Source organism: Caretta caretta, chromosome 27 (genome assembly GCF_965140235.1).
Source record: "Caretta caretta isolate rCarCar2 chromosome 27, rCarCar1.hap1, whole genome shotgun sequence".
In the NCBI taxonomy this organism is placed as follows: domain Eukaryota; kingdom Metazoa; phylum Chordata; order Testudines; family Cheloniidae; genus Caretta; species Caretta caretta.
In genome coordinates, this window is record NC_134232.1 from 13,677,233 (window position 1) to 13,699,870 (window position 22,638).

General features: G+C 67.6%; 1 protein-coding gene across 3 annotated transcripts in view; it reads left to right on the forward strand.

The window, feature by feature from the left end:
- RARA (retinoic acid receptor alpha) overlaps positions 1 to 22,337 on the forward strand; it is a 64,178-nt gene extending 41,841 nt beyond the window's left edge. For 2 of the 3 annotated variants that reach the window (XM_048829869.2, XM_075123545.1), the window contains exons 3-9: positions 14,492 to 14,640; positions 16,681 to 16,822; positions 18,975 to 19,135; positions 19,942 to 20,118; positions 20,460 to 20,664; positions 21,034 to 21,192; positions 21,557 to 22,337. In XM_048829869.2, coding sequence (XP_048685826.1) covers positions 14,492 to 14,640; positions 16,681 to 16,822; positions 18,975 to 19,135; positions 19,942 to 20,118; positions 20,460 to 20,664; positions 21,034 to 21,192; positions 21,557 to 21,768 — 1,205 coding nt within the window. In that variant the 3' untranslated portion in view covers positions 21,769 to 22,337. Of the gene's footprint in view, positions 1 to 107; positions 702 to 14,491; positions 14,641 to 16,680; positions 16,823 to 18,974; positions 19,136 to 19,941; positions 20,119 to 20,459; positions 20,665 to 21,033; positions 21,193 to 21,556 lie in introns of those variants that run through there. The other variant, XM_075123546.1, reaches the window with a different exon arrangement.
- The last annotated feature ends 301 nt before the right edge of the window (positions 22,338 to 22,638 follow it).

Genomic DNA, 22,638 nt, shown 5'->3' on the forward strand with positions numbered 1-22,638 from the left:
GCCGCGTGGCAGGAGGGATTTTCAGCCGCGGCTCCGTGCGCAGAGCAGACGCGCCGGCCGCAGCCCGGCTCTCCGGGGGCGCAGCGCGCTGCGGGCGGCCGAGCCGCGGAGCCGAGCCCGGGAGGGGCCCCCTGGAGGCCGGCCGGGCCGGGAGCGCCCCTCCTGCCCCGCGCGGTTCTCAGCCCGCGGCCGGCTGGAGGCTGCCGCGCCCCCGGGAGCGCACGGAGCGATGGGCTCCTCGCCGGGGAACTAGCTGCTGCGCCCACGTCTGAGGGGCCCCGGCTGGGGCGGGGGGGTTTGTTCCCCAGCGCCCCCGGCCGTGGATTTGGGGCCGGTCCTGGGCTGGGGAAGTCCCCTTCGCACGCTGCGGGGCCCGGGCCCCAGGTGTGGGTCTCCGAGTGCGGCGAGCGGAAGCGGGGTCCGGGGCCCCCCATGGCCCCTGCGTGGGAGATGAGCGCCTGGACGGCAGCCTGCTGAGGGGCTTGACCCGCCTGACCCCGACTCTGGGCCGGGTGAAGGAGCCCCCGGGAAGATGTACGAGAGCGTGGACGTCGCCGGGCTAACCCCCAGCCCCAACCCCTTCCTCATGATGGATTTTTACAGCCAGACTCGGGCCTGCTTGCTCCAGGACAAAGGGATCGGCCCCCCCACCCCGTACGGCCCCCCGCTCCGGAGCCAGCCCTGGAGCAGCTCCAGCCACTGTAGGTATCATCCCCTGAGCGTGTGGAGAGCGATCGGGTGCTTGGGCGTAGGGGGCCCTGATCTCTGCCAGGCCTCCAAGGTCCTGCCAGCCCCCCTTGGTTTCCTGGCCCCAGGGGCCGCCCTGCTCTGCATGGGGGATGGCAGGGCACTGGCTGGAGGCAGCGGTGTGCAAGGGGAGCGTTGTGTGGCCTTTGGGGTTGGGGCCAGAAGTAGATTCGGCTCCTGGCTGGGAGCAGCCTCCTGAAAATCCGGCTGTAATCCAAGGGCTGGGCTGGGAACGGGCTTCCCCTCGCCGGGCCTCTGCGGCTCCTCGCTGCACATCCCTCCTGATTACTGCTAGGGCTAATGCCCCGCGCCGTCGCCATAAGCAACCCTTGGCCTAGTTAATTCCCGCCTCCCCCTGCCTTGCCTCGCCTGGGCAGGCGGCTGGTGGGGTGCTGGGGGTCCCCGGCTGCACTGGGCTTTCTGGGAAGAGCCTGGGGTTGAAAAGCGGCTCCCTGGCCCGGGAGGTGTGTGGAGGGGGATGAGCGGGGTATTTACTGCCCATGATCAGCTCTCTGACCAAATCCAATTAACTAAATAGTCTGCTGTGGCTTTATCCGAGGTATGTGTGGGGGGCCGTGTGTGGAGGCAGGGTGGAGCTCCCAGGAGGGATCATTGTTTCCTGGAAAGCCACCCCCCCCCATACCCATTCACATCCCAGGCCTAACACGAAGAGGCCGGGTGCCCTGTTTTCCGAAGGGCAGCCAGGGAGCTGAACCCATTTCTCCCCCCGCCCTCGGTGGCTCGCACCAGCCCAGGGAGCAGGGTTGTCAAAGCCCATCAGGGCTCCACCGCTCCTGGGGCTGGGGGAGTAGAGACCAAAACTTCAGTTTGCCTGGGGCCACCAGATCTGCCAAGAGTCCATACGCCCCCGGCAGGCGAACAGCAGTGTGGGACAGCCAGGGTGCCAAGGGATGCATTCCTCGCACCCTGCCCCCATGCAGCCCCCCAGGAACTGTCCCGGGCCCCTTTGGAGCGCGTGGGGTCAAGACATAGTTGAAACAGAGTGAGTTTAAGGCTGCTGGTTCTTTCCCAGCGCCAGGCAGGGCAAGGAGGAGGCTTGGAATGGGGGTGTGTGTGTGTGTTGGGGGGGGTGTTTGAAACGCAGACTGGGGCGGAGTGGGTTAGAAATCGGCTCAGTCCCCCAAGAGGCAGCTATCGCCTGCTCCGAACAGGCTAGCTGGGATCGGAGCGAAACCGGAGAGAAAAACAAACCGAGACACACAGGCACAGAGACGTGTGGGGAGCAGAGGGGCTGGGAGCTGGGTTCCTTGGTGGGACCCGGGGTTCTGGGCCTGGTGCGTCTGCATCCGGTCCAAGGCCCTTTGGAGCCAGCAGCACTGCTGAGGTCAGAGCCTTCGGCCCGGTTAGTGGGATGAGAGGCCCGTCCTTTGGGAGGGACAATCCCCCCCTTTGTGAGGCGCTGGGCTGGACGCAGGGCGAACGTGCCGCCCTGCTCTGTGTCTGGGCTCTTTGTAGATTGTTTTCGCCTGGGGGGGGCTCTGGGGCCCTCCCTGCAGAATGATCTGCCCTGCCCGGCTCCCCGGGGATACTGGTCTGGATGGCAAACAGCCGGCGCCATGCTGGGGGAAAGTCCTTGCCGAGCGGGGCGGCTTTCCAGGACTTTGTTATGGAGGGTGAAAGTGACACCCCCTTGGATGCCAGCTTTCTGGGGCGGGCAGCCTCTTCCGGGCCAGTCGCCTCCCCCTTCCCCGGGCTGTGCAGGAGGGCAGAGCCCCGAGGCGCTGAGCAAGTGCACCCGGGGGACTCTCTTGTCTTCCAGTGTCAGGGCGGCAGCCTGAGCTGGGGGATCCACGAGGGGCAAGGATGGGGGGACCCCCCCAGCTGGGTTGGCCTGTACTACTGAGCCAAAGCGATGCCCGAGACCCTGCCTGGCATTGGAGCTGTTAGCTGCCACCTGAACTGGGCCCGTTAAATAAAACCTCCCAAGGCCAGCGCTGGGCCTGGAGTGCAGCCCCGGTCCATCCAAACCCGCCGTGCCCAGCCTGCCCTCCTGGTCGCCCAGACACGACCCCCCCTCCCCGATGCCCAGCCCCTGGGCGCTGCCTGCCCTCCTGGTCTCCTAACACCCGCCTCCCCGACCCAATCTCCAGAGAACAAAGTCCCTTTTTGCCATTGTCTGTGGGGCCCTTTGACCTTTTGCTCTTATCAGGGAGTCAACAGGACCCTCCTCCGGGGCCTTTGTCAGCAAGGGGGGTGGGAAGCTCCTTGGGCAGCTTGTTGGTTTTTTGGCTTAAAGCTTCTAAAAGGTTTGTGTCCAGAGGGCGGAGGGGGGCTGCCCTTTTGCCTTCCCCTCCCCCTCTAGGTGTTGCGAAAGGCCTGGGCTGGGCCCTGGGGGGGCCTTGGCTGCGCCCCAGAGCCTGGGGCTGATGGGGTTTATTTTCAGGCGCCTGCTGGTGCAGGAAATAGGATGCAGGTTTGGAAGGGTGAGTTGGCCACCTCCCTGGCACTGGCAGCTCTGGCCTGATCTCGGCTGGCCTGGGCCGGGTGCGCGGGGGCTCCCTGGTGTCGGGTGGGGGTAGCTTGCAGGAATGGGATGTGCTCTGCTTGTCCTGCTCCGAGAAGCCTAGGCCGGGATGTGGAGGCCACTGGTGGTGGGGCGGGTGCCGGGCGAAGCGAATTAGCACCATCTAATAACTGCCGGTGTCTGGCTGGGGGGTGGGCTTTCAGAATAGGAGGGGGGCACGGATTCAGAGCCTGCTGGGGAGGAGGCTCTGTCTGTCCCAGTGCCTGGTCTCTGGCAGCCTGTGAGGAAGGCGTCAGGGTGCCCCGCACTGGACGGGTGTGGAGTAGCCTGGTTGACAGTGTCCCTTCCGGGCGCTCAGCCCCGGGGCCGCTCTGGGCGCTGGACCCACACTCCTCAGAAGTCGTGGCAGAAACCTGGCTGCCTGGTGAGGAGCCTGGGGTGCCTGGCGGAGTGGGGCTGGCAGCTCCTGGGTTCTCCCGTTGGCACTGGCAGCCAGTAACATGCCAAATCCAGAGCCTCTCTTAACCTGTTGGTCCAGGCATGGTGGAGGGGGGGGCAACACTTTCCCCGATCCCCCTTGTGCTCTCGCCCGGGGGCTGTGAGGAGGAAGGGCTACACCTCTCAGCCCCTTGGGGCCAGGAGCCTGCTGATTTCTAGTCAGGGACGGGTCAGACTGGGGCACAAGTCCTGCCCCATGGGCCCTGGGGCCTGTCCGGGGGGCGGGGGAGAGGCTATGGGGGTGGGCGAGACCCCTGCGGGAGCCCTGCTCAGATTCCTGCGGCTGATCGCGACTCTTCCGCCGGACGTTTGTCTCTGGGCAGTGCCAGTTCATGGAAACCAGACACTTGGCTGAGGGCCGGTTCCCACGATTTATTATTGGGTTTAACGCTAAAAACTTACTTGCAGGGAGAGAAAAAGGGTTTGAAATTGTGAAAAGAGCCATTTCGACTTCAGAAACTTTAATTTAAAAAAAAAAAAAAGCTTTCCTGCCTAACATGGGGAGCTAATTGTAGTTTCTCAAACACCCCCTAACAACGGCTAAAATGGAAACAAAACGTGTTAATTGACCCAAGCCGGATCACTGATCAGGGCATGAAAATGTTCTGAACTTCTGACTTTTTGCCCCAATTTGCGAGGGGAAAATTTGTCCAACCTGTAACCCTCTGGCCAGGCGGGAACCTTGTAAAGCTGGTACAGCCGGGGTGGCTTCCACATCCCCACCCCTGCAGGGGAGTGTCTTCTCCCAGCGGGCTGGGGACCCCCCATGCCGGTGCCTGCCCCTCTCCAAGAGGTCTGCGCCCTGCACCCATGCTTGCCTGGCTTTTCTCTGGGCATTGATGGCTGGTTCAGGGGAGCTGCAGCTCCCAGCGCCCCAAAGCGGATCAGGTATCTCTCTTGATTTGGGGGTGCTGCCCTCCCTGCCCCCCCAGTTTTCCCTGCCCCCCCATCCCATCTAGGGCCTGGGGGTGTGCTGTGTGAGGTGTCCGTATGACCTGCCGGTGTGGGGAAGCGTGACCCGTGGGGGGTGGATCCGGTGTGGTGCGTGGGGGGTGGATCCGGCGCAGCGTGTGGGAAAGGCGGGGGGGGGGGATCCAGCACTGCGTGTGATCAGGCGTCAGTGGTCCGGCCGTGGTGTGCTTGTCCTGCATGGTGGGCGAGGGGCGTGGAGTCCCTACGGGGCTGGAGGGGCCGGGCATTGCTGTGGAGGTGGATGGAAGGGCGCATGGTGAATTGCCAACAAATGACGGGTGCCCTGACCTTGCCCATCCTGGGTCTGCTCTGGGTTGCTCCCCCCGGCTGGCAGCACTGCAGTGGTCCCTGCGGGTAGCTGGCCCAGGCCGATACGACACCCTCCACCCCACTCCGGCTGGGTCTGAACGCTGGGTGAGGGGGTAATGTAGCTGGCACGCGAGGCCCTCCCACCCCACCCCCGAGCTCCTGCCAGTCCCAGCTGGGCCAGAGCATTTCAGGCCAGCCCTGGGGATGGTTATTTGCGGCAGGCAGCGTGGGCTAGTGGTTAGAGCAGTGGGCTGGGCTCTCTATCTCTGGCTGCGCCACTGACCTGCTGTGTGACTGAGGGCAAGTCACTGCCTCCTTCTGTGCCTCAGTTTCCTCCTCGGTTTGCGTGGAGCTCTCTGCGAGGGTTACTCTGGTTCTCTCTAGCCAGGGAGCTGGGATCCCTCCCTTTGGGGGCGGTGGGGCTGGTAGGGGGCCGGGGCAGATCTGTCCCCCGGGGAATGTCCATGGTACCGACTGTGGTGCAGAGAGATCACGTGACCGGTCCGCTGCTGCTCCCCAGCGTCCAAGCGAAGAAGGGAACCCAGGAGTCCTGACTCCCAGCCTTCTCCCCTGCCTTGCCCCACTCCTCAGAGCCTGCGTCCACCCTGCCAAGGGCACTGCCCCCTGCTCTCCAGCTGAGACTCAGCCGGGGAGGGGGAGGCAGCCCCCCCCCCCCCCGCGTGGGCTCCTGTGGGGTTCCAGGAGCCGGGGGAGGCTGTGTGTGCCCACGGGGGGGGGGGGGGGGTGACGGACACTCGCCGCTCCCGGCAGCCAGTGCGGGGTGGGGGCGATGCTCTCCTGGGCAGCGTGGCAGGCGGGCGCAGGGACGGCCCCGCAGTCTCCTCACATTAGCCGTGCTCCGTCGCCCCCACCCCGGCTGGCTCTGCCGCAGCCAGCCCCCGGCGCTGCAGCACTCGGGCGGTGCCAGGCAGGCAGGCGGGACGCGGGCAGATGGGGTCGGGGGCACCTGGTGAGTTCGGACCTTTCTCCCCTTGCAGGTGGGGGAACCCGAGGGCACTCTGCGAGCAGGGCTCTGCTGTATGCTACCTCCCACCCGAGGGCCCCCCCATGGCTCAGCTGGGCAGGGCGTACCAGGCTTTGGGGGAGGGGGTAGCATGGCAGGAGGGGGCTGGTCTCCCCACCTTGATTCAGGCTCCCAGGGGTGCTGCAGCCAGGGTCTCTCGGGGGGGTCGCCCTGCCCAGTGGCCCAGCCTGCCTCGGGCAGGCCAGGCCGGGTCTGCACTGGGTGTGGGCTGTGGGGCCAGAGCTGAGGGGCTCTGTGGGCCCCAAGCTGTTTGCGCCCAGGGGCCACCCTCTTCCAGCTGCTCAGCAGTTCAGGGCAGGAGAGCGATGGCTGAGCTTGCAGCCCCCCCGCCACCCTCCAAGCCATGAAGGGGTCTGTCTGTCCATGGCAAGACCCGGGGGGCTGATGCTGCCCTCCTTTAAAGTCATGGGGTTCAAGGCTGCCCTGGATCATATGGGCCCTCCAGGACAGATGGCTCAGATGCACCCTCCTTGGCGTGGGGGGAGGAAGGGGTCAGGCCACCAAGGGGTTCACAGGGGGTGCTTGCCTGGGCCTGCCAGGGGCTGTGGGGGGAGCAGTGCTGCAGGATGGGGAATTCCCCTAACGGGGCATCTAGGGGTTAGTGCAGGATGACTTTGGCAGAGAGTGTTTGTCTCTTCCTTTGAGTGGGAAGGCTGGGAGCCAGGACTCCTGGGCTCTCTCTCCAGCTCTGGGAGGAGAGAGGGGTCCAGTGGTTAGATTGGGGCGGGGGGGGGGACATCTGGGAGCCAAGACTCCTGGGTTCTCCCCAGCTGTCTCTGGAATGCTGGCCGGCCCCGCTGCCCGGGAGCCTGGTTTCCCACGCCAGCGCGGTGGTGACATTGGCCCGCCCGGGGGCTCCCTGGCCAGGCGGAGCTGGTAGCCCGGGCACTGCCTGGGGGCTGGGCAGCCGGGCGAGGTCTGGGGCGTGTCTCGCTGGATTTCCTGTGCAGCGACTCAGGAAAAGCAAACCCATGAGGAGTGAAAATAGAGCCAGGGCTGTGGGAGGAAGGGAGGGGGTGGGGGGCTTTTAAATCCTGTTTGCCCAGGGAAGCTCTGAGCTGCAGCATTTGGCTTGCAGCTGCTTCCCCTCTTACTCCTGGGGAGGGGGGTCTAGTGGTTAGGGCAGGGGGGCTGGGAGTCAGGACTCCTGGGTTCTAGTCGCCTGCAGCCCCCCTCCTGGCACCTTTGTACCGTCCCCTCTCGTGGGGCCCCTCCTGCACCACCACCCCATTCCTGCTCCCTCCGCCCCCTGGGTTATTTCACATGCCAGCCCCTCCCTCCAAGAGCAGCGTCCCCTGCTCCCCAGGGTACGTCGGGGAGGGGGTGCTGCTCTCCGATGCCCCCGGCCCCATGTGCCCGGAGCTCTTGTGGGGAGCGGGCTGGGCTGCCCGGCTTTCTGCTCTCCTGGGATCGGGCAGGGGCCTCCGGGAAGGAAGGGACGTGCCCGCTTTGCTCTGCAAGGTCTCTGTGCCAGGCAGGTACCAGTGTTGCTCTCCCGCAGCCGCTCGGTCAGATGGCGCGAGCCTGGCACAGTCGGGGCTGCCAGGGGGACTCAGTGAGTGACTCCAGCTCACCGCCACGGTAGGTGCTCTGCACGTCTGGCAGCAGCTGGCGTCCGTGCCCCGTGCATGACTAAGCTCGAGCAGCGGGGACCCCCTGCCAGGCCTGTTGGAGCTTGGCGCGGGTGGCGGGGCAAAGCTGGCTTGGGGAATGTGGGGCCGGGGGGGAGGGGGGGGGCTGACCAGGTCCCCCGACTGGTCCAGCGCCCTGGGTCTGTGTCGCCAAAATCTCCTGCCCTAGTGGCACATTGGGGGAACCGGAACCAGGCTGTGCCTGGCCTGGGCCGTGAGGAGCGCCCGCCCCACCCCGCCCTCCTTTCCCATCCCTGCCGGGGCCCAGGCTGGGGTGGGCAGCTTTCCCCTGGCAGTGTCCCCCCTATCCCTTAACATCCCCCCCCACCCGGCAGATGTGCCCCGGGGGTCCGGGCTGGGGCAGGGAGGCCGGGAGCTGCTGCCATCGTGTTGGCATGGGCGGGACGCGGGGGAGGAGTTGTCTGCTCGGCTCTGCAAGGCCCTCTGTGGTCTGATGGGGGGTGAGGGGGCAGGAGGCCAGCACTGGTGCCATGCCCACCCACCCACCCACCCACCCACTGCTACGTCAGATCTCTCTGCGTCAGCCTCGCCCCAGCCGCCTTGAGTGCTCACGGCTGCCAGGGTCCCTTTGGAGTGAGTGTGTGCGTGTGCGTGCAGGGGTGGCTGCGTGTGGGGGGGGCGCGGGGACATGCGTGTGGGGGGGGCGCGGGGACATGCGTGTGGGGGGGGCGCGGGGACATGCGTGTGGGGATACGTGTGGGGGGGCGCGGGGACATGCGTGTGGGGGGGGGCGTGGGCAGCTCTGTCTGTCTCTCAGTGGCATGTGGCACGGGCTGTCAGCCGCGCTGGGTGAGCGCCGCTCTCCCCGAGGAGGGTGGTGGACCCCGGCCTGCTGGTGCCCGGCTGGCTCCGCTCCCTGGAGTGGCAACGCCCGCTGGGGATCAGTGCCCAGCACGTTCTGTGCGGCGCTCGTCACGAACGCCAGCATCTCCTGCCCCCTGCCCTGGCTCTTGGCCCCGCAGCCCGGGCCAGATGCCAAGTGGGCCTGTCCCGGGAAGCCCTGGGCACTGGCCGCCACGCTGGGCTGGAACGAGGGAGGGGTTAGCCCCCACCCCAGATGGGCAGCACCTGCCTGCGTTGCCAGGGTGGATGGGGGTGGGGTGAGGACTGGGTGGGGTCTCGTTGCCCCGTAGCTGGGGGGTGTGGGGCTGGAACAGGCCGGCTCCTCTCCCGCTGGAAAGTTGGTGCCAGCATGTGTTGGCAGAGCGAGGGGGCTGTGCTGGTTCGGGCTGCAGTCACAGGACCATGGGCACCGACAGGTATCGGGTCCCTCAGGCTCCCTGCAGCCTCCAGCCCCTGCCCCGTAGGGATCCCATTCTCCCTCCGTGCCCGGCCTGCTCCCTCCCACGGTGGCATCCCAGCCCCATTGCCTGAGCGTAGCTGGCAGTGGCGTGGGGCTGGGGGGAGCCAGGTGGGGGGCGCGGGACACAGGCCGGACCCTTCCGGGCCACCAGCAGCGTCTCCTACCCCAGGGCTCTTTGGGGGAGCTGATCACCTGGCCGGGCTGCACGGTTTCCCCTTCTCTCGTGGGGCTGACCCGCTCTCTGCCGGCGGGGCGGGGGGGCAAAGTGTTGTTTAAGTCCCTGTGGGGAGAAGTTCGGGAGGACGTGGGAGCCGTCACGGCTGGTCCCTCAGCCCCTGCCCCACAGAGCTCAGGGCCTGTCAGGCGGGGGGAGGAGGAGCGGGTGCTGCCCAGGCTGGGGCCGAGCGCCTGTTTCCCGGGCTGGGCTGCCTGAGGAGGGGCTGGGCACGGAAACAGCGCGAGTCTGCCCAGAGGCCCCAGTGCGAGCCCTGGCCTGCCCCCCATGCTCCCACGGGCCTCCCCCTCTCCCGGGCCCCCACCAGCACTCCTGTTGGCATCACCCCCGGGCTGCACCCCATGCTCCCATGGCCCCCCCTCCCGGGCCCCCCCAGCACTCCTGTTGGCATCACCCCCGGGCTGCACCCCATGCTCCCATGGCCCCCCCTCCCGGGCCCCCCCAGCACTCCTGTTGGCATCACCCCCGGGCTGCTCCCACGGGGCCTCCCCCTCTCCCGGGCCCCCACCAGCACTCCTGTTGGCATCACCCCCGGGTTGCACCCCGTGCTCCCGTGGCCCCCCCTCCCGGGCCCCCCCAGCACTCCTGTTGGCATCACCCCCGGGCTGCTCCCACGGGCCTCCCCCTCTCCCGGGCCCCCACCAGCACTCCTGTTGGCATCACCCCCGGGCTCCCCCCCCCCCATGCTCCCATGGGCCTTGCCCCTCCTGTGTGCATCCTGGGCCCCGTGTGTGTGAGCACCCACCCCGCGCCTGCCGGAACGCAAGCCCCCCACGCCAGGCATGCGAGGAATGGCTGGGAGAGCCGAAGGGGAAGGATCCCCCCCCCCGGGCTGGGCTGTCTATTGTCAAGAATGTGGGTCTTGGCAGAAGCTAACCCAACAATGGCCCCTTTGTGCCGATCCTCCGGCGCCTTTGTCACATGCCCTTTGGAGTCTCCCCCTCAGCCCCCCGCTCCCCCCACAGCCCCCCTGCTTCCTCCTGCTCTGCCCCCTACTGCCCCCCTCCGGCCTCAGCCCCCTGCTCCCCCTGCCTGTCCTTGTCAGTAGCTTACTGGTTTGTCCAGCTTCTGAGCTCGTCCAGGTCAGCCCCCCCCGATCCCCCCACACCAGGCCAGGAACTGCAGCCTGGCTTTGCACCCCAGTGTGGGCGGGGGGAGCTGCTCTTCCCGCAAAGCAGCGGGGCAGGCGGACTCCTCCTGGGGCCAGAGGGTGGCTTGCTCAGGGCAGGGGGCTCGCGGGGCCTGGCTGGGCTCCATGGCAGTCATCTGGACACCCCTGGCTGGGGCTCTGTGACCCGTGTTCTCTCTGCTTTGTAGAGAGGGAAACTGAGGCCCAAACACAGTGCTTCTCCGAAGGTATTGCACAGTCTGGCAGGGCTGGGCCTGGACTCCCAGCCCCTGCTCCACCCACTAGGCTGCACTCTCAGCTACAAAAATAGAAGCCAGGAATCCTGGCCCCAGGTCCCGCCTCTAACCGTTAGACTCCACTCCCTCCCAGGGGCCAGAACAGAGTGCCCAAGCCCCAGCTCCTTGGCGCCTGGCCCTGAGCTTGCCCAGGGATCCCGGCGTGCAGCGGGGGAAGCCCTGGGCCGAGACGCCTTCCTGCCCTGCAGGAGGGCGTCGGGCAGCTGCGTTCTCGCTGCTCTGAGCCCAGCCCGAGGCCTGTTCCCCAGCCCCTCACCCCGGCTGCGCTGCTGGGCCTGGCTCCAGCTGATGCTGGGGTAGGGAGCCCATCTCTTTCCTGCTGCTTGTCCCAAATGGACCTTGCCCCTCAGGGAGCCCCTGCAGCCGTGGGGGCTGGGGATCCAGACGCTCCTGAGCAGCTGCTGCGTCCTGGTGGGCACTGGAAGCTGGCGAGGGGCTGCTTGTTTTGCTGCTCTCCAGCCCCTGACTCCCTCCCCTCAAGGCCCGGGGGGATGGACAGACGGACAGTGTCAGCAGATCTGCAGCCAGCCTAGTGCTTACAGCACAGCCCCGACAGCCCCTTGCCCTTGGGCAACCCCAGGAGGCCTGGCTGCCAGCCCCACTGCTCTGACCACTGACAGCATGGTTGACCCGCTGGCCCGTGGGGCGCCTGGCTCAGTCTCCTGGGGCTGTGGCCTGTGGGGGGGTCCTCAGGCCTGGAATCCTGTGTCTGCCACAGGGGCCCTGGCACTGCCCATATGCAGCCAATGAGGATGTGCCCTGCAGCTGCCGGTATGAGCCCCAGCCCCCTTCGGGGGGCTCTGGGGTCCCCACCTTGTCGGTGTCGTTCAGGGAGCCCCTGGCCTGCGGGGAATCTCCCCTTGCCTCTGCCTGTCTCTGGGCCCGCCTGGACTCGTCGTAGCACGGTGCCTATGTTTGCCCACTGTGCCCGCCCCGAGCTCCTGGGTTTCCTCACTGCAGAGTAATTAGCGCAGCCTCCCTCGTTACCCTCAGGAGAAGCGACAGCCTGGACCTGTGATGGGAACAGGTCCCCCATTTTTAACCGGGGCTTCCCCTGTGGCTGTGACCAGAAGGCTCTGAGCTGGGGTGGGGGGCCTGGGAAATGCCCATCCAGCGCTGCCCTGTCCCTGGGCGTTCCCAGACAGCCACTCTCTGGGGGCTCCGCTTTGGGGGCGTCTCTCAGCAGCCCCCTGCGGGGAGCAAGTGCCATGTAACTCCCCCACCTATTGCCCCCCTTTCCCTTCTGGTCGAGTGCCCCATGGGAGGTGTCCCACCCCAGGTCCTGTCTCTTTAGCCCTCGTGTGCCTGGTGCCCACCTGCAGCGGCAGCAGCCGGCCCCGTGATGGCGTGTGAATGCCCGAGAGAGATGCTCCGTGCCCCTGGGGGGGAATGGGAGCCCTGCCCCTGGCCTATCTCACAGCAAGGACAGAACCCAGGAGTCCTGGCCTCCAGCCCCCATTGCTCTAACCACGACCCCCCTCTTTTCCCGGCTGCGCAGTGGCTGGGGGCCAGGAATCCCCCAGCAGGGCCCGTCTGGAAGGGGCTAGCAGTGCCCGGGGTGGCTTCCCCTGTGCTCAGGGCCGCGTTGCTCTTTGCGGTCTGATCCCCGCATGGGCAGCAGGCAGGGCCCCCTTGTTCCCTGTGCAGAGCAGACCTGGGGGGTGGGGGCTGGTGTGTTAACCCCGCGGGGCCAGGCCCGTCATATCCTGTTCGACTGGTTCGCTTGGCTCCCACCGTGTGCAAACACCCTGAGCGGCTGGCATCGCCGCCTTAACCCCTTCCTGGCCCCGTGCCCGCGGGGAGCAGGTGGGGTTGGGGTACTGCTGGGCCTCCCCCCCAGAGCCAGCCCCTGGGTCTCCCCCCCCCCCCCCCCGCCCAGTGCTAGCACCCCCAGGGAGGGGGCATTGCAGTGTGCTGCGGGGAGGGTTTGCGCGCCGCTACCCTCTGCTGGCTGGAGTCGGACTTGCCCCGCCTTGTGTCATAGGCACCGTATTGCCGCTCGCTGGCAGGGTGAGCTCAGGGTGTGGCCCGGGGGCAGCTGTGCCGCTCTGACTCCAGGGAGTCCAGCAACATCCCCCGTTTGCCTAGCCTTCGGGGAGCGAGGGCCTGGTCCGCGTTCCCCGGCTAAGCCCCATCGGCGCTGGGCTGGGGCGGGCGGGGGGCGTGTCTGTGGTGCCGTTTCCCTGGTGCTCTGACGGGTTGGGGGACTGTGGTTCCGTGAACGGGCAGCTCGAGATGGGCCCAGCGCAGGCCTGTCGGCTGGTAGAGAGCCGGGCCCAGGGGAGCTCTGTGCACTCCGGGGAGAAACTAGCTGCAGGACTGTTGGCTTCTGGTCTCGCCCCCTTGCTGGCCTCTAGGCAAGTCACTGTGCTTTCCATGCCTCAGTTTCCCCATCCAACCTCTGTTTGTGCAGAGTGTGTGGGCCGTGCGGGTGGGCGCGTGGCCGTCCGTGCCCGGCATGCGGGAGGCTCCCTTAGCACCGGAGCAGACGCTCGGCCAGGCGATTGCTGCTGTTAGGGTCAGTCGCAGGGGGCATTGGGGCCCTGGGTGCTGGGATGTCTCCTGGGTGGGACGGGAGGGTTTGGCTGGGTCGATTTGTTTTCAAATTTCTAGTTCAAGGTCGTATCCTGACAGGCCCCCCCAACCCCTTTGCAGACCCCCCCAATTGCAGACACACACACCCCTGCACTCACCCAATTGCACGCACACCCCCGACACTCTGGGGTGTCCAGACGAACCCCGTCATCTCCCGACAGCAGGCTCTCAGCTCCTGGGGGAGCCCAGGCCACTTTGGTTCCAGGGTGCGGCTGGCAAAGCCAGTCCTGCCCACCCCTCCGTCCCGTGGAGGGATCCGGCCGCTCCGAGGGCGGCTGGGGCGGGGTGCCGGGCAGACAGTGGGGAGTGCTGGGCTGCTGGGGCGGGGTGCCAGGTGGATGGGGGGTGCCAGCAGGTCCCTTCAGATGCTGATCAGAGGCAGCGAGCGGCTCCTGGGTTAGGCTGTCTCTGACTCGATTCCAGGCTCCATCCTATGGCCTGGAAACGTCAAGCTGAATCTGCAAGGCTGGGAATCCTCCTCCCCCCTCCCTTGCGCTGAGGGCTGGCAGCTCCCTGGCGGGCACATGGGCTCCTGGGGGCCCCGGGACTGCCCCGAGGGGGGGACCCTGCTGCCAGGAATGCCGCCCAGCGGCGGCCAGGCGTGCAGGGGACGGAGCACCGTGAGCTTCCTGTACCCGGCTGCTCCTTTCCACCCGCGTGTCGCTGGCACTGGGGGGAGGCTGCCCTGGCGTTTCTGGCACTGGGCGGAGCAGAGGGAGCCGCGTGTCCTTGTGGCTGGTGTCTCTCTCGCGACGCTCTGATACTGTCGTGACGGGGCCTGTGGGGCTGGGTTCCAGCAGCACTGGGCACCGCAGGGGCAGGGCCATGGGCTGGCGTTCGTCCAGTAGGGAGATAAAACCCCCCACCACCACACACACACACACAGCCAGCCAGGCCAGCACAGGGGCAGCCCCCCATGCCAAGAGCAGACCATGGCTGCTTTGTAGGCATCTCCCCTCTGTGCCCAGCATAGCCAGCCGTGTGGCAGGGTCCCGTGAAGTGGGGAGGGAGCAGACTCTGGCTCGTCGTCCTCCCTGCCAGTGACTTTGCCCTGCCCCGCAATTTCCTGCCGCAACTCCCCTCTCCCCGATGTCTCCTCCCAATGCCCTGCTGCATGTGGGGCGCCCGCCATGGGGCAGAGTCCCTCTGGGTGCCCGTGGGTGGGGACAGGCCTCTCCAAACGCAGCAGCCAGACCCCTGAGCGCATCTCCCCTTCTCCCCACAGCCATCGAGACGCAGAGCACCAGCTCCGAGGAGATCGTCCCCAGCCCCCCCTCGCCACCCCCGCTGCCCCGGATCTACAAGCCCTGCTTTGTGTGCCAGGACAAATCCTCGGGCTACCACTATGGGGTGAGCGCCTGCGAGGGCTGCAAGGTGAGTGCGGGGCTAGCAGGGAGCTTGGGGGGCAGGGCTGGGGGGCCCCGGGTAGCGGGTATGGAGGGGGGGCTGATGGTTACAGGTTACAGCTCCCTGAGGGGTGACCCCAGGTCTGGTTCAGACAAGGGGATGAGGAGTCCTGGGTTCCAGTCGCGCCCCCACTCCTGCCGTGGGTCACTTCGCCTCAAAGCAGCTGCTGATGGGCCTCCCGGGCCACGTGCTCAGCTCCGTGCTCAGTCACGGGAACCCGCGCGCTTGAACGAGGCCTTCGAAGTCTCAGTTTTCCTGCCCGTAAAGCAGTGACCCCATTCCTAGCCCAGCCCCCAGGGGGCGCCAGGTGTCCACCCCGCTCTGGACCTGGCATGGGGGGCTGGCGGCTGTGGTGTATCTCTGGCTGTTCCACCCAATTCACACCTAGGACCCCCCGCCCCCGCCAGCCAGGCGCCTGTCCCCAGTGCCCATCACCCGTGGTTGGCCTGGGCGTGGCACCCTGCGCTCTGCATCCTGCTGCAAAACGCTCCCAGCCTGTGGCTGGCCAGGGCAGGGGGCTCCCTCTTCCATCCCCGCTGGGCAGCAGCCTCCAGGCCAGGGGCTTTGCTGACTGTTCAGCCCTGAGGCTGGAGGGCAGCGTAAACCATTCCTTGGGTGAGGGGGAAATTGAGGCATGGGGAGAAGTGAAGTCCCTCCCCAAGGTCTGCCAGTGTGTCTGCACTAGGAATAAAACCCCAGAGTCCTGGCTCCCCATTCCTTGTATTAACTGCTAGACACCCCCCACGCACACCCATTACAGCCCTGCAGTGGGGCTGCGCTGGGTGGCATGCCGTGTATCTGCACTGGGGCACTGCCCCAGTCCGTGCAGCTCAGGGCCCCCCAGGAGAGCACCCCCTGCCCCAGCCTCGCGGATCAGCGAGCAGTGTGGAGCTTAGCCTGGCTCTGCCGGGGATTAGCGCTAAACAGTGCAACAGCCGCTGGCTCCGGCCCTGTTCGGCTGGCGTCACCGTCTCTGCGTAGGGGTCAGGGTGAAGGGCGCCGGATTGGGTGCGTGTCTCAGAGTCGCTCACACGCAGTCTCCTGCTCTCGTGTGCCCTCAAGCGCAGCCGGTTAAAGCTCCCCCACCGAGCCCCCGAGTGTCCCGTTGTGCGTGTGTGTGTCCCACCCCGGGAGGGGGGCGCATGGGAGCCGGGATTAATCCCTCAGCGCGGATGTGCGGGGTTCCTCGCTCAGCTGCTTTGCATCCCTCAGCACCTCGGAGTTACATTCCAGCAGCGGCTGGGCCGGGGCCAGCCCGGGGGCGGGGGAGGAGGAGCGTCTGGCTGCGGAGTCGCACACGTCTCCTGGCTCCAGCGCCCAGGGCCAATCTCCCCTCCCCTGGGCCCATCCCACCGGCCTGGCTCTCCTCTTGGCTCCTGGAGAGGAAGGGGACCTTGCGGCCTAGGTGTGGGGCTGGGGCTGGGGGGTGGGTCACTTCCCAGCTCTGCCACAGACGCTCCGTGCCTCAGTTTCCCCATCCGTGAAAAGCTGGTGACGCTCTTTCCATTTTCTGCCTGGGGTGCTTCTGTTCTTGATAGCAAGCCCCCATCTCGGTCGGGGTCCGGGGGGCCCCCGGCGCCAGGGGAGCCCCCATCTCGGTCGGGGTCCGGGGGGCCCCCGGCGCGAGGGGAGCCCCCATCTCGGTCGGGGTCTGGGGAGCCCCCGGCACCAGGGGAGCCCCCATCTCGGTCGGGGTCCGGGGGGCCCCCGGCGCCAGGGGCTGTACACTTGGTTCCAGACTTGGCTCCGGGCTCCTGCTGCTCCTTTGCCCCCCGGAAGCTCCGACCCTGTCCGGCTTTACCGCCATGCAGCCAGCAGGGGGAGCCGCTGGGTCTGGACCGGCGGGAGGGGTGGGGGCGGGGGGGGGCCTTTTTAATGGTAATTAAAGCCAAACCCCGTGGGCGGGGGAGGCCTCATCCTGCCATGGCGCCGCACCGGAGCGGGGGGGGGCAGCTGGTGCCCCGGCTGCCCCCCCTCGCTCACCGGGGCTCTGACCGGCCCTTCCAGGGCTTCTTCCGCCGCAGCATCCAGAAGAACATGGCCTACACCTGCCACCGCGACAGGAGCTGCGTCGTCAACAAGGTGACGCGGAACCGGTGCCAGTACTGCCGCCTGCAGAAGTGCTTCGACGTCGGCATGTCCAAGGAGTGTGAGTGCGGGGGGGGGGTCATGGCCCCGGCGGGGCGGGGCGTGGCATGGGGGGCAGACTGGGGGTTATGGCCCCGGCGGTGTGTGGCATGGGGGGCAGGCTGGGGGGGGGACGTGGCATGGGGGGCAGACTGGGGGTTATGGCCCCGGCGGGGCGTGGCATGGGGGGCAGGCTGGGGGGTTATGGCCCCGGCGGGGCGTGGCATGGGGGGCAGGCTGGGGGGTTATGGCCCCGGCGGGGCGTGGCATGGGGGACAGGCTGGGGGGTTATGGCCCCGGCGGGGCGTGGCATGGGGGGCAGGCTGGGGGGTTATGGCCCCGGCGGGGCGTGGCATGGGGGGCAGGCTGGGGGTTATGGCCCCGGCGGGGCGTGGCATGGGGGGCAGGCTGGGGGGTTATGGCCCCGGCGGGGCGTGGCATGGGGGGCAGGCTGGGGGGTTATGGCCCCGGGGGGTGGGGGTGGAGACAGGCCCCCGAGCGCTTTGCTGAGCCACCCCAGGCTCGTTTCACGGGAGGCGGGAGAGGTGGAAAGAGCCGATTTCCCCCCCCCCCGTGGGTCTGAAATCCTCCCCCCTCCGAGCACGCGGGGGGCCACAGGGGAGCGTGGGGGCGCCCGGGGCGGGGAGGCTGAAAGCCGGCGTTGCACCCTCCGGGGAGCAGGCCGGCGTGGGAGTCACCGAGCCGGCCCGGGCGGGTGGGGGGGCACCGGTGACCCCCCCCCCCCCCAGGCTGAGGGTCGGGGGCTTCCCAGTCAGTCCAAGAGCTGGGCCCCTTCCCTTCCTGCGGGATCCAGGCCGTTGCCCCGGCAACCCGTGATTGATGATGTCAGAGATAAATGACGCTGACAGGGGCCTCCCGGCGTCTGCAGGCCAGTTGTCATGGCGCCCGCCTGTAAACCCGCCCTCGCGGCTGCCTGGCTCTGCAGAGCCCAAAGGGGGTGCAGCTGTCTGGCCCCGCCCCCCGCCTCGTGGGGCCCGCCAGGAGAACCCAGGCATCCTGCCCCCCAGGTTCCTGCCCCATCCGCTGCGGTGGCCCGGCCGTGCCCCTGAGCCGGGGCGGGAGTGTGCTCAGAGACCGGCTGGGGGGGACCCTGCCCGGGGAGTGGGGAGGGGGCCAGCTTGGAGCTGGGGGCCCTTCCCAGCCTGCCCCGCCCTGGGGTGCTAGCCGCCGGCTGCGACGGGTGTCATGGAGCCGGGGCGGGGGATGAGCTGAGGCCTCGGTGCGGCTGGCTCTGGGCCGTGCCCTGGCCCGATGATGAACGCCGGGTCACAGCTGCAGTGTTCCCACCCCGACTGATCCCCGCGTTTCGCTCCTCTCCACGGTGCTGGGTTTGCCGAGCAGCCGTGAGTGGTTCCCGCAGCCCCGGTCCCCCTCCCTCGGCGCACGGCCTGAGCGATGGCCTGTCACCGTAATCGGCTGCTGATGGCCCCGGCGCCTTGTTAAAGAGCCGTGTGCGCGGCTTCTGGCTTCGCTGCCATTTGTCAGCTCGGCTGCTCCAACCGCCTGAGGCCGCGGGCCCCACTCGCCCGTCCCCCAGCTCCCCCCGCGGCCCCAACTCGCCTCCAGCTCGCCTCAGCCCCCAGGAGCCTGATCGCCCCAGTTCGCCCCCAGCTAGCTCCTGGCCCACCCAGCGGTGCTCGCCCTGCCCCCAGGGGAGGAGATCGGGTCTGTTCTGTACAGGGCAGGGGCAGGCTGGCTTAGCGGTTAGGGCATCCGACTGGGGGAATCTGGTTCAATTCCTGCCTCTGCCACTTGCTGTGTGGGGCTGGTCACCGGGCCTGGGTCTGTGCAGCCCGGGGGCTCCTGGGGCACAGCCTGTGTCTTGCTGTGGGGCAGCGTCTGCTGTTGGTCCTCACCGTGCAGGGGGCTCACCTCCCCCCTCCATGCAGTCCCCCCAGTTCACCCCCCATACAGCCCCCCCAATCCCCTCCCGGGCTTCTCTCCAGGCCCCGCCCCCCTATGCTAGGGGGGCTGCTGATACCGACGCCCCGAGGGGCTGGGCTCGCTGCCCGCCACAGTCTGTGATCGCTGAGCTCTCGGCGCCGGGGGGGTGCCCAGCGAGTGACCCCCCCCCCGTCATGGCGGTGAGAAAGGGGGGGTGCGCCGAGGGGCATCGGGGCCGGCCCGCTCACCCGCCTGCCCTCCCCCCCCAGCCGTCCGGAACGACAGGAACAAGAAGAAGAAGGAGGTGCCGAAGCAGGAGTGTTCGGAGAGCTACGTCCTCACGCCCGAGGTGGAGGATCTCATTGAGAAAGTGCGCAAAGCCCACCAGGAGACCTTCCCCGCCCTGTGCCAGCTCGGCAAATACACTACGGTGAGTGCCCGGCTGTCGCCCCAGCCTCGGGGGAACACTGCTGCGGGCCGGGAGTGAGGGACAGCAGCCTGGGGGGCTGGGATCAGGATTCGGGTGCACGGAAGTGGGGCTGGAGCTCCGGGGGGCAGGCTGCATCTGGGAAGCTTCACTCCCCCAGCTGGCCTAGCTGTGAGCACGGCCCGACATCCCCTGACATCCCTGCCAGTGCCCCATTTGCTCCACGCTCTACCCAGGGTCTGTGTTCCCAGCCCCCTGCTGCCTTGGCCTGGGGTGCCCAGGGGGCTGACAGCAAAAAGTGCAGGGGGCTGGGAGCCAGGACTCCTGGGTTCTCTCCCCAGCTCCAGGAGTGGGGCGGGATCTAGTGATTAGAGCAGAGGGGCTGGGAGACAGGACTCCTGGGTTCTCTCCCCAGCTCTGGGAGGGGAGTGGGGTGAAGTGGTTAGAGCAGGGGGCTGGGAGCCAGGACTCCTGGGTTCTATCCCCAGCTCCGGGAGGGGAGCGGGGTCTAGTGGTTAGAGCAGGGGGGCTGGGAGCCAGGACTCCTGGGTTCTATCCAGCTCTGTCCCTGATTCTCTGCATGCCCTTGAACAACTTGCTTCCCCGCCCCATGCCTCAGTTTCCTCAGCTGTACAGTGAGCCCCCTGCATCTTTAGTTAAGTGCTGACTGAGAGGTGCTGCGAGGGCAGAGCGCTGTTCATGCCGGGGGACAGGGGGGTACGTGAGGGCCGCCCCGTGGGGTGACAGGCTGATGGAACCGACCCCTGGCCCTCCCCTTCCCGCTCACCGTGGCCGGCACGTCCCTGCAGAACAACAGCTCGGAGCAGCGAGTCTCGCTGGACATCGACCTGTGGGACAAGTTCAGTGAACTCTCCACCAAGTGCATCATCAAGACGGTGGAGTTCGCCAAGCAGCTGCCCGGCTTCACCACGCTCACCATCGCCGACCAGATCACCCTGCTCAAGGCCGCCTGCCTGGACATCCTGGTGAGCCCCCCAGCTCCCCCCCGCACCACTGACCCTGGGCACTGTGTTGTTCCCTGCCTGGCCAGCTGCAGGCAGTGTCCCCTGGAGGGCTGGTTCTTGGCACTGAGGGTTGTGCCGGGGGCACAGATGGGGCAGACCAGGGATCATGGGGTGGGGTTGATGCCAGGGGGCAGTGGGGAGCAGGGTTGGGGAGTATTGGGGGTCAGGGCTGGGAGGCAGTGCTGGAGGGCAGAGGGGGCAGGGCTTGGGGACAGTGGGGGGGCAGCGCTGGAGGGCAGGGGGCAGGGCCGGGAGACAGTGGGGGACAGGGCCAGGGCCGCACTCACCCCAGCTCCCCCCAGATCTTGCGGATCTGTACGCGCTACACGCCGGAGCAGGACACCATGACCTTCTCGGACGGGCTGACCCTGAACCGCACCCAGATGCACAACGCCGGGTTCGGGCCGCTCACCGACCTCGTCTTCGCCTTCGCCAACCAGCTGCTCCCGCTGGAGATGGACGATGCGGAGACCGGGCTGCTCAGCGCCATCTGCCTCATCTGCGGGGGTGAGAGCCGGGGCGGGGGGTGCCCGGGGGGTGCTGGCGGTGCCCAGGACAGGGCTCCCCTACCCCTGGGAGGTCTGTTGCAGTCTCCCCAGTGTCCCGATGGGACCCGACAATAACAAACCGGGGGCCCGGGGGGGGATGGGTGCTGGGTTCCCAGCAGGCTCTGGGCCCTCTCGGGGCTGATTAACAACCCCCCCCCACAACAAACCAGCTCCCTCCGCTGGGGTCCCGAGTCCTGCTCGACAGCACCCCCTGGTGGGGAGCTGGGCACTAGACTCTGGCTTCATGGCTGGGATCCCGGCCCCTTGCACTGCGGTGCCTGGGGAGGGGGCTCGGCCCCGGCACTGACCCGCCCCCTGCTCCCCCCAGATCGCCAGGACCTGGAGCAGGCCAACACGGTGGACAAGCTGCAGGAGCCGCTGCTGGAGGCGCTGAAGATCTACGTGAGGAAGAGGAGGCCCACCAAGCCCCACATGTTCCCCAAGATGCTGATGAAGATCACGGACCTGCGCAGCATCAGCGCCAAGGGTGAGAGCCTGGGGGGGCTGGGGCCAAGGGGAGGGGCTGGGGGGAGTGAGGGGAGAGAGCCTGGGGGGGGGTGCCGAGGGGAGGGGCTGGGGCTGGTGCTTCTCCCTCCCACCAGGCAGTGGGGCACTTTGATTTGGGCTGGAGTCGGGCCGTGGGGCCGGGTTTCTCCCCCAAAGTGTGTGTGTCCGAGGGAGGGGGGCGCAGGCTGAGTGCAGAGAGGGTGACTCCAAGCATCCCCCACCCCCGTGTACCCTCTGCCCCCCACGGCAGGCCCCCGGAGCCTGGCCCCGCGCCGTCCCCTGTGGGGGGCCAGGCTAGGAGCCGGCAGGGCCGCGCTGAGCCATCTGCCCCCGTCTGCCCGCAGGCGCCGAGCGGGTGATCACGCTGAAGATGGAGATCCCCGGCTCCATGCCGCCCCTCATCCAGGAGATGCTGGAGAACTCGGAGGGCCTGGACACGCTGGGCGGGCAGCCGGGCGCCTCCCGCGTGAGCAGCCTGGCGCCGCCCCCCGGCAGCTGCAGCCCCAGCCTGTCGCCCAGCTCCAACAGAAGCAGCCCGGCCACCCACTCGCCGTGACGCCGCGGCCGGCGCCGGCGGCAGGACGCCGTTCTTGCTCTTTGCTGCCAGGCCCGAGGGCCGCATGGCAAGCCGAGGAGGAGGGGGAGGAGGTGACGCGGCCGCGGGCCACCCCCCGCCCCGGGCCCCGGGCCCCAGCCCGTTCCTGTCCGTACCAGCACACGCCGTGGCCATGGCTTCCCTGTTGATTTGTGACGGACTCCTCTGTAGAATCAGAAGTGGATCCCGTGGGCACTGCCAGGGGGCCGCTGGCTCTGCGGGGGGCACGGAGCCCTCGCTGGGATCGGCTGGGGCTGGTTTACAGACCCCCAGCGACGGACGTTCGTACCCAGGTTGGAGCAAACTAGCGCCCCGCTCCCCCCCACTCGCCCCCCCAGCGCACTGGCGCAGGGGTCCGGCCCACGGCCGGGGGGCGCTGCACCCATGTGAAGATGAAGTGTCGTTTGGTTGAGTTGCATTTCAAGTGTTTCCGGGGGGGTTGGGGGGAGTGGGTCGGTTTGGGAAACGTTTGTTGTTGTTTAAAATTTTCATGAGCAAAATCGATCAGCTGATTGTGGCCGTCACGTGCACCCCCCCCACGTTCCCCCCCCACACACACACACACACACCTGTCGTCACCAGCAAAACCAACAACAATCCAGTTCGCTTGTCAGGTCAACCCAGAAACACCCCCAGGAACCAGAGGCTGATTCCTTGCAAAGCCAGACAAAGCCAGATTATATATCTATAAATAGCTATAAATATCTATAAATACCTTTTAAAAACTTTGTAAAAGTCGGGAGGGGTTTTTAGAGATGTGCTACAGTTGGCAAGGGGGGGGTCCCGGTTCTGGATGTGAAGTGGGGGCGGGGCTGGGGGCTGGGGGGGACG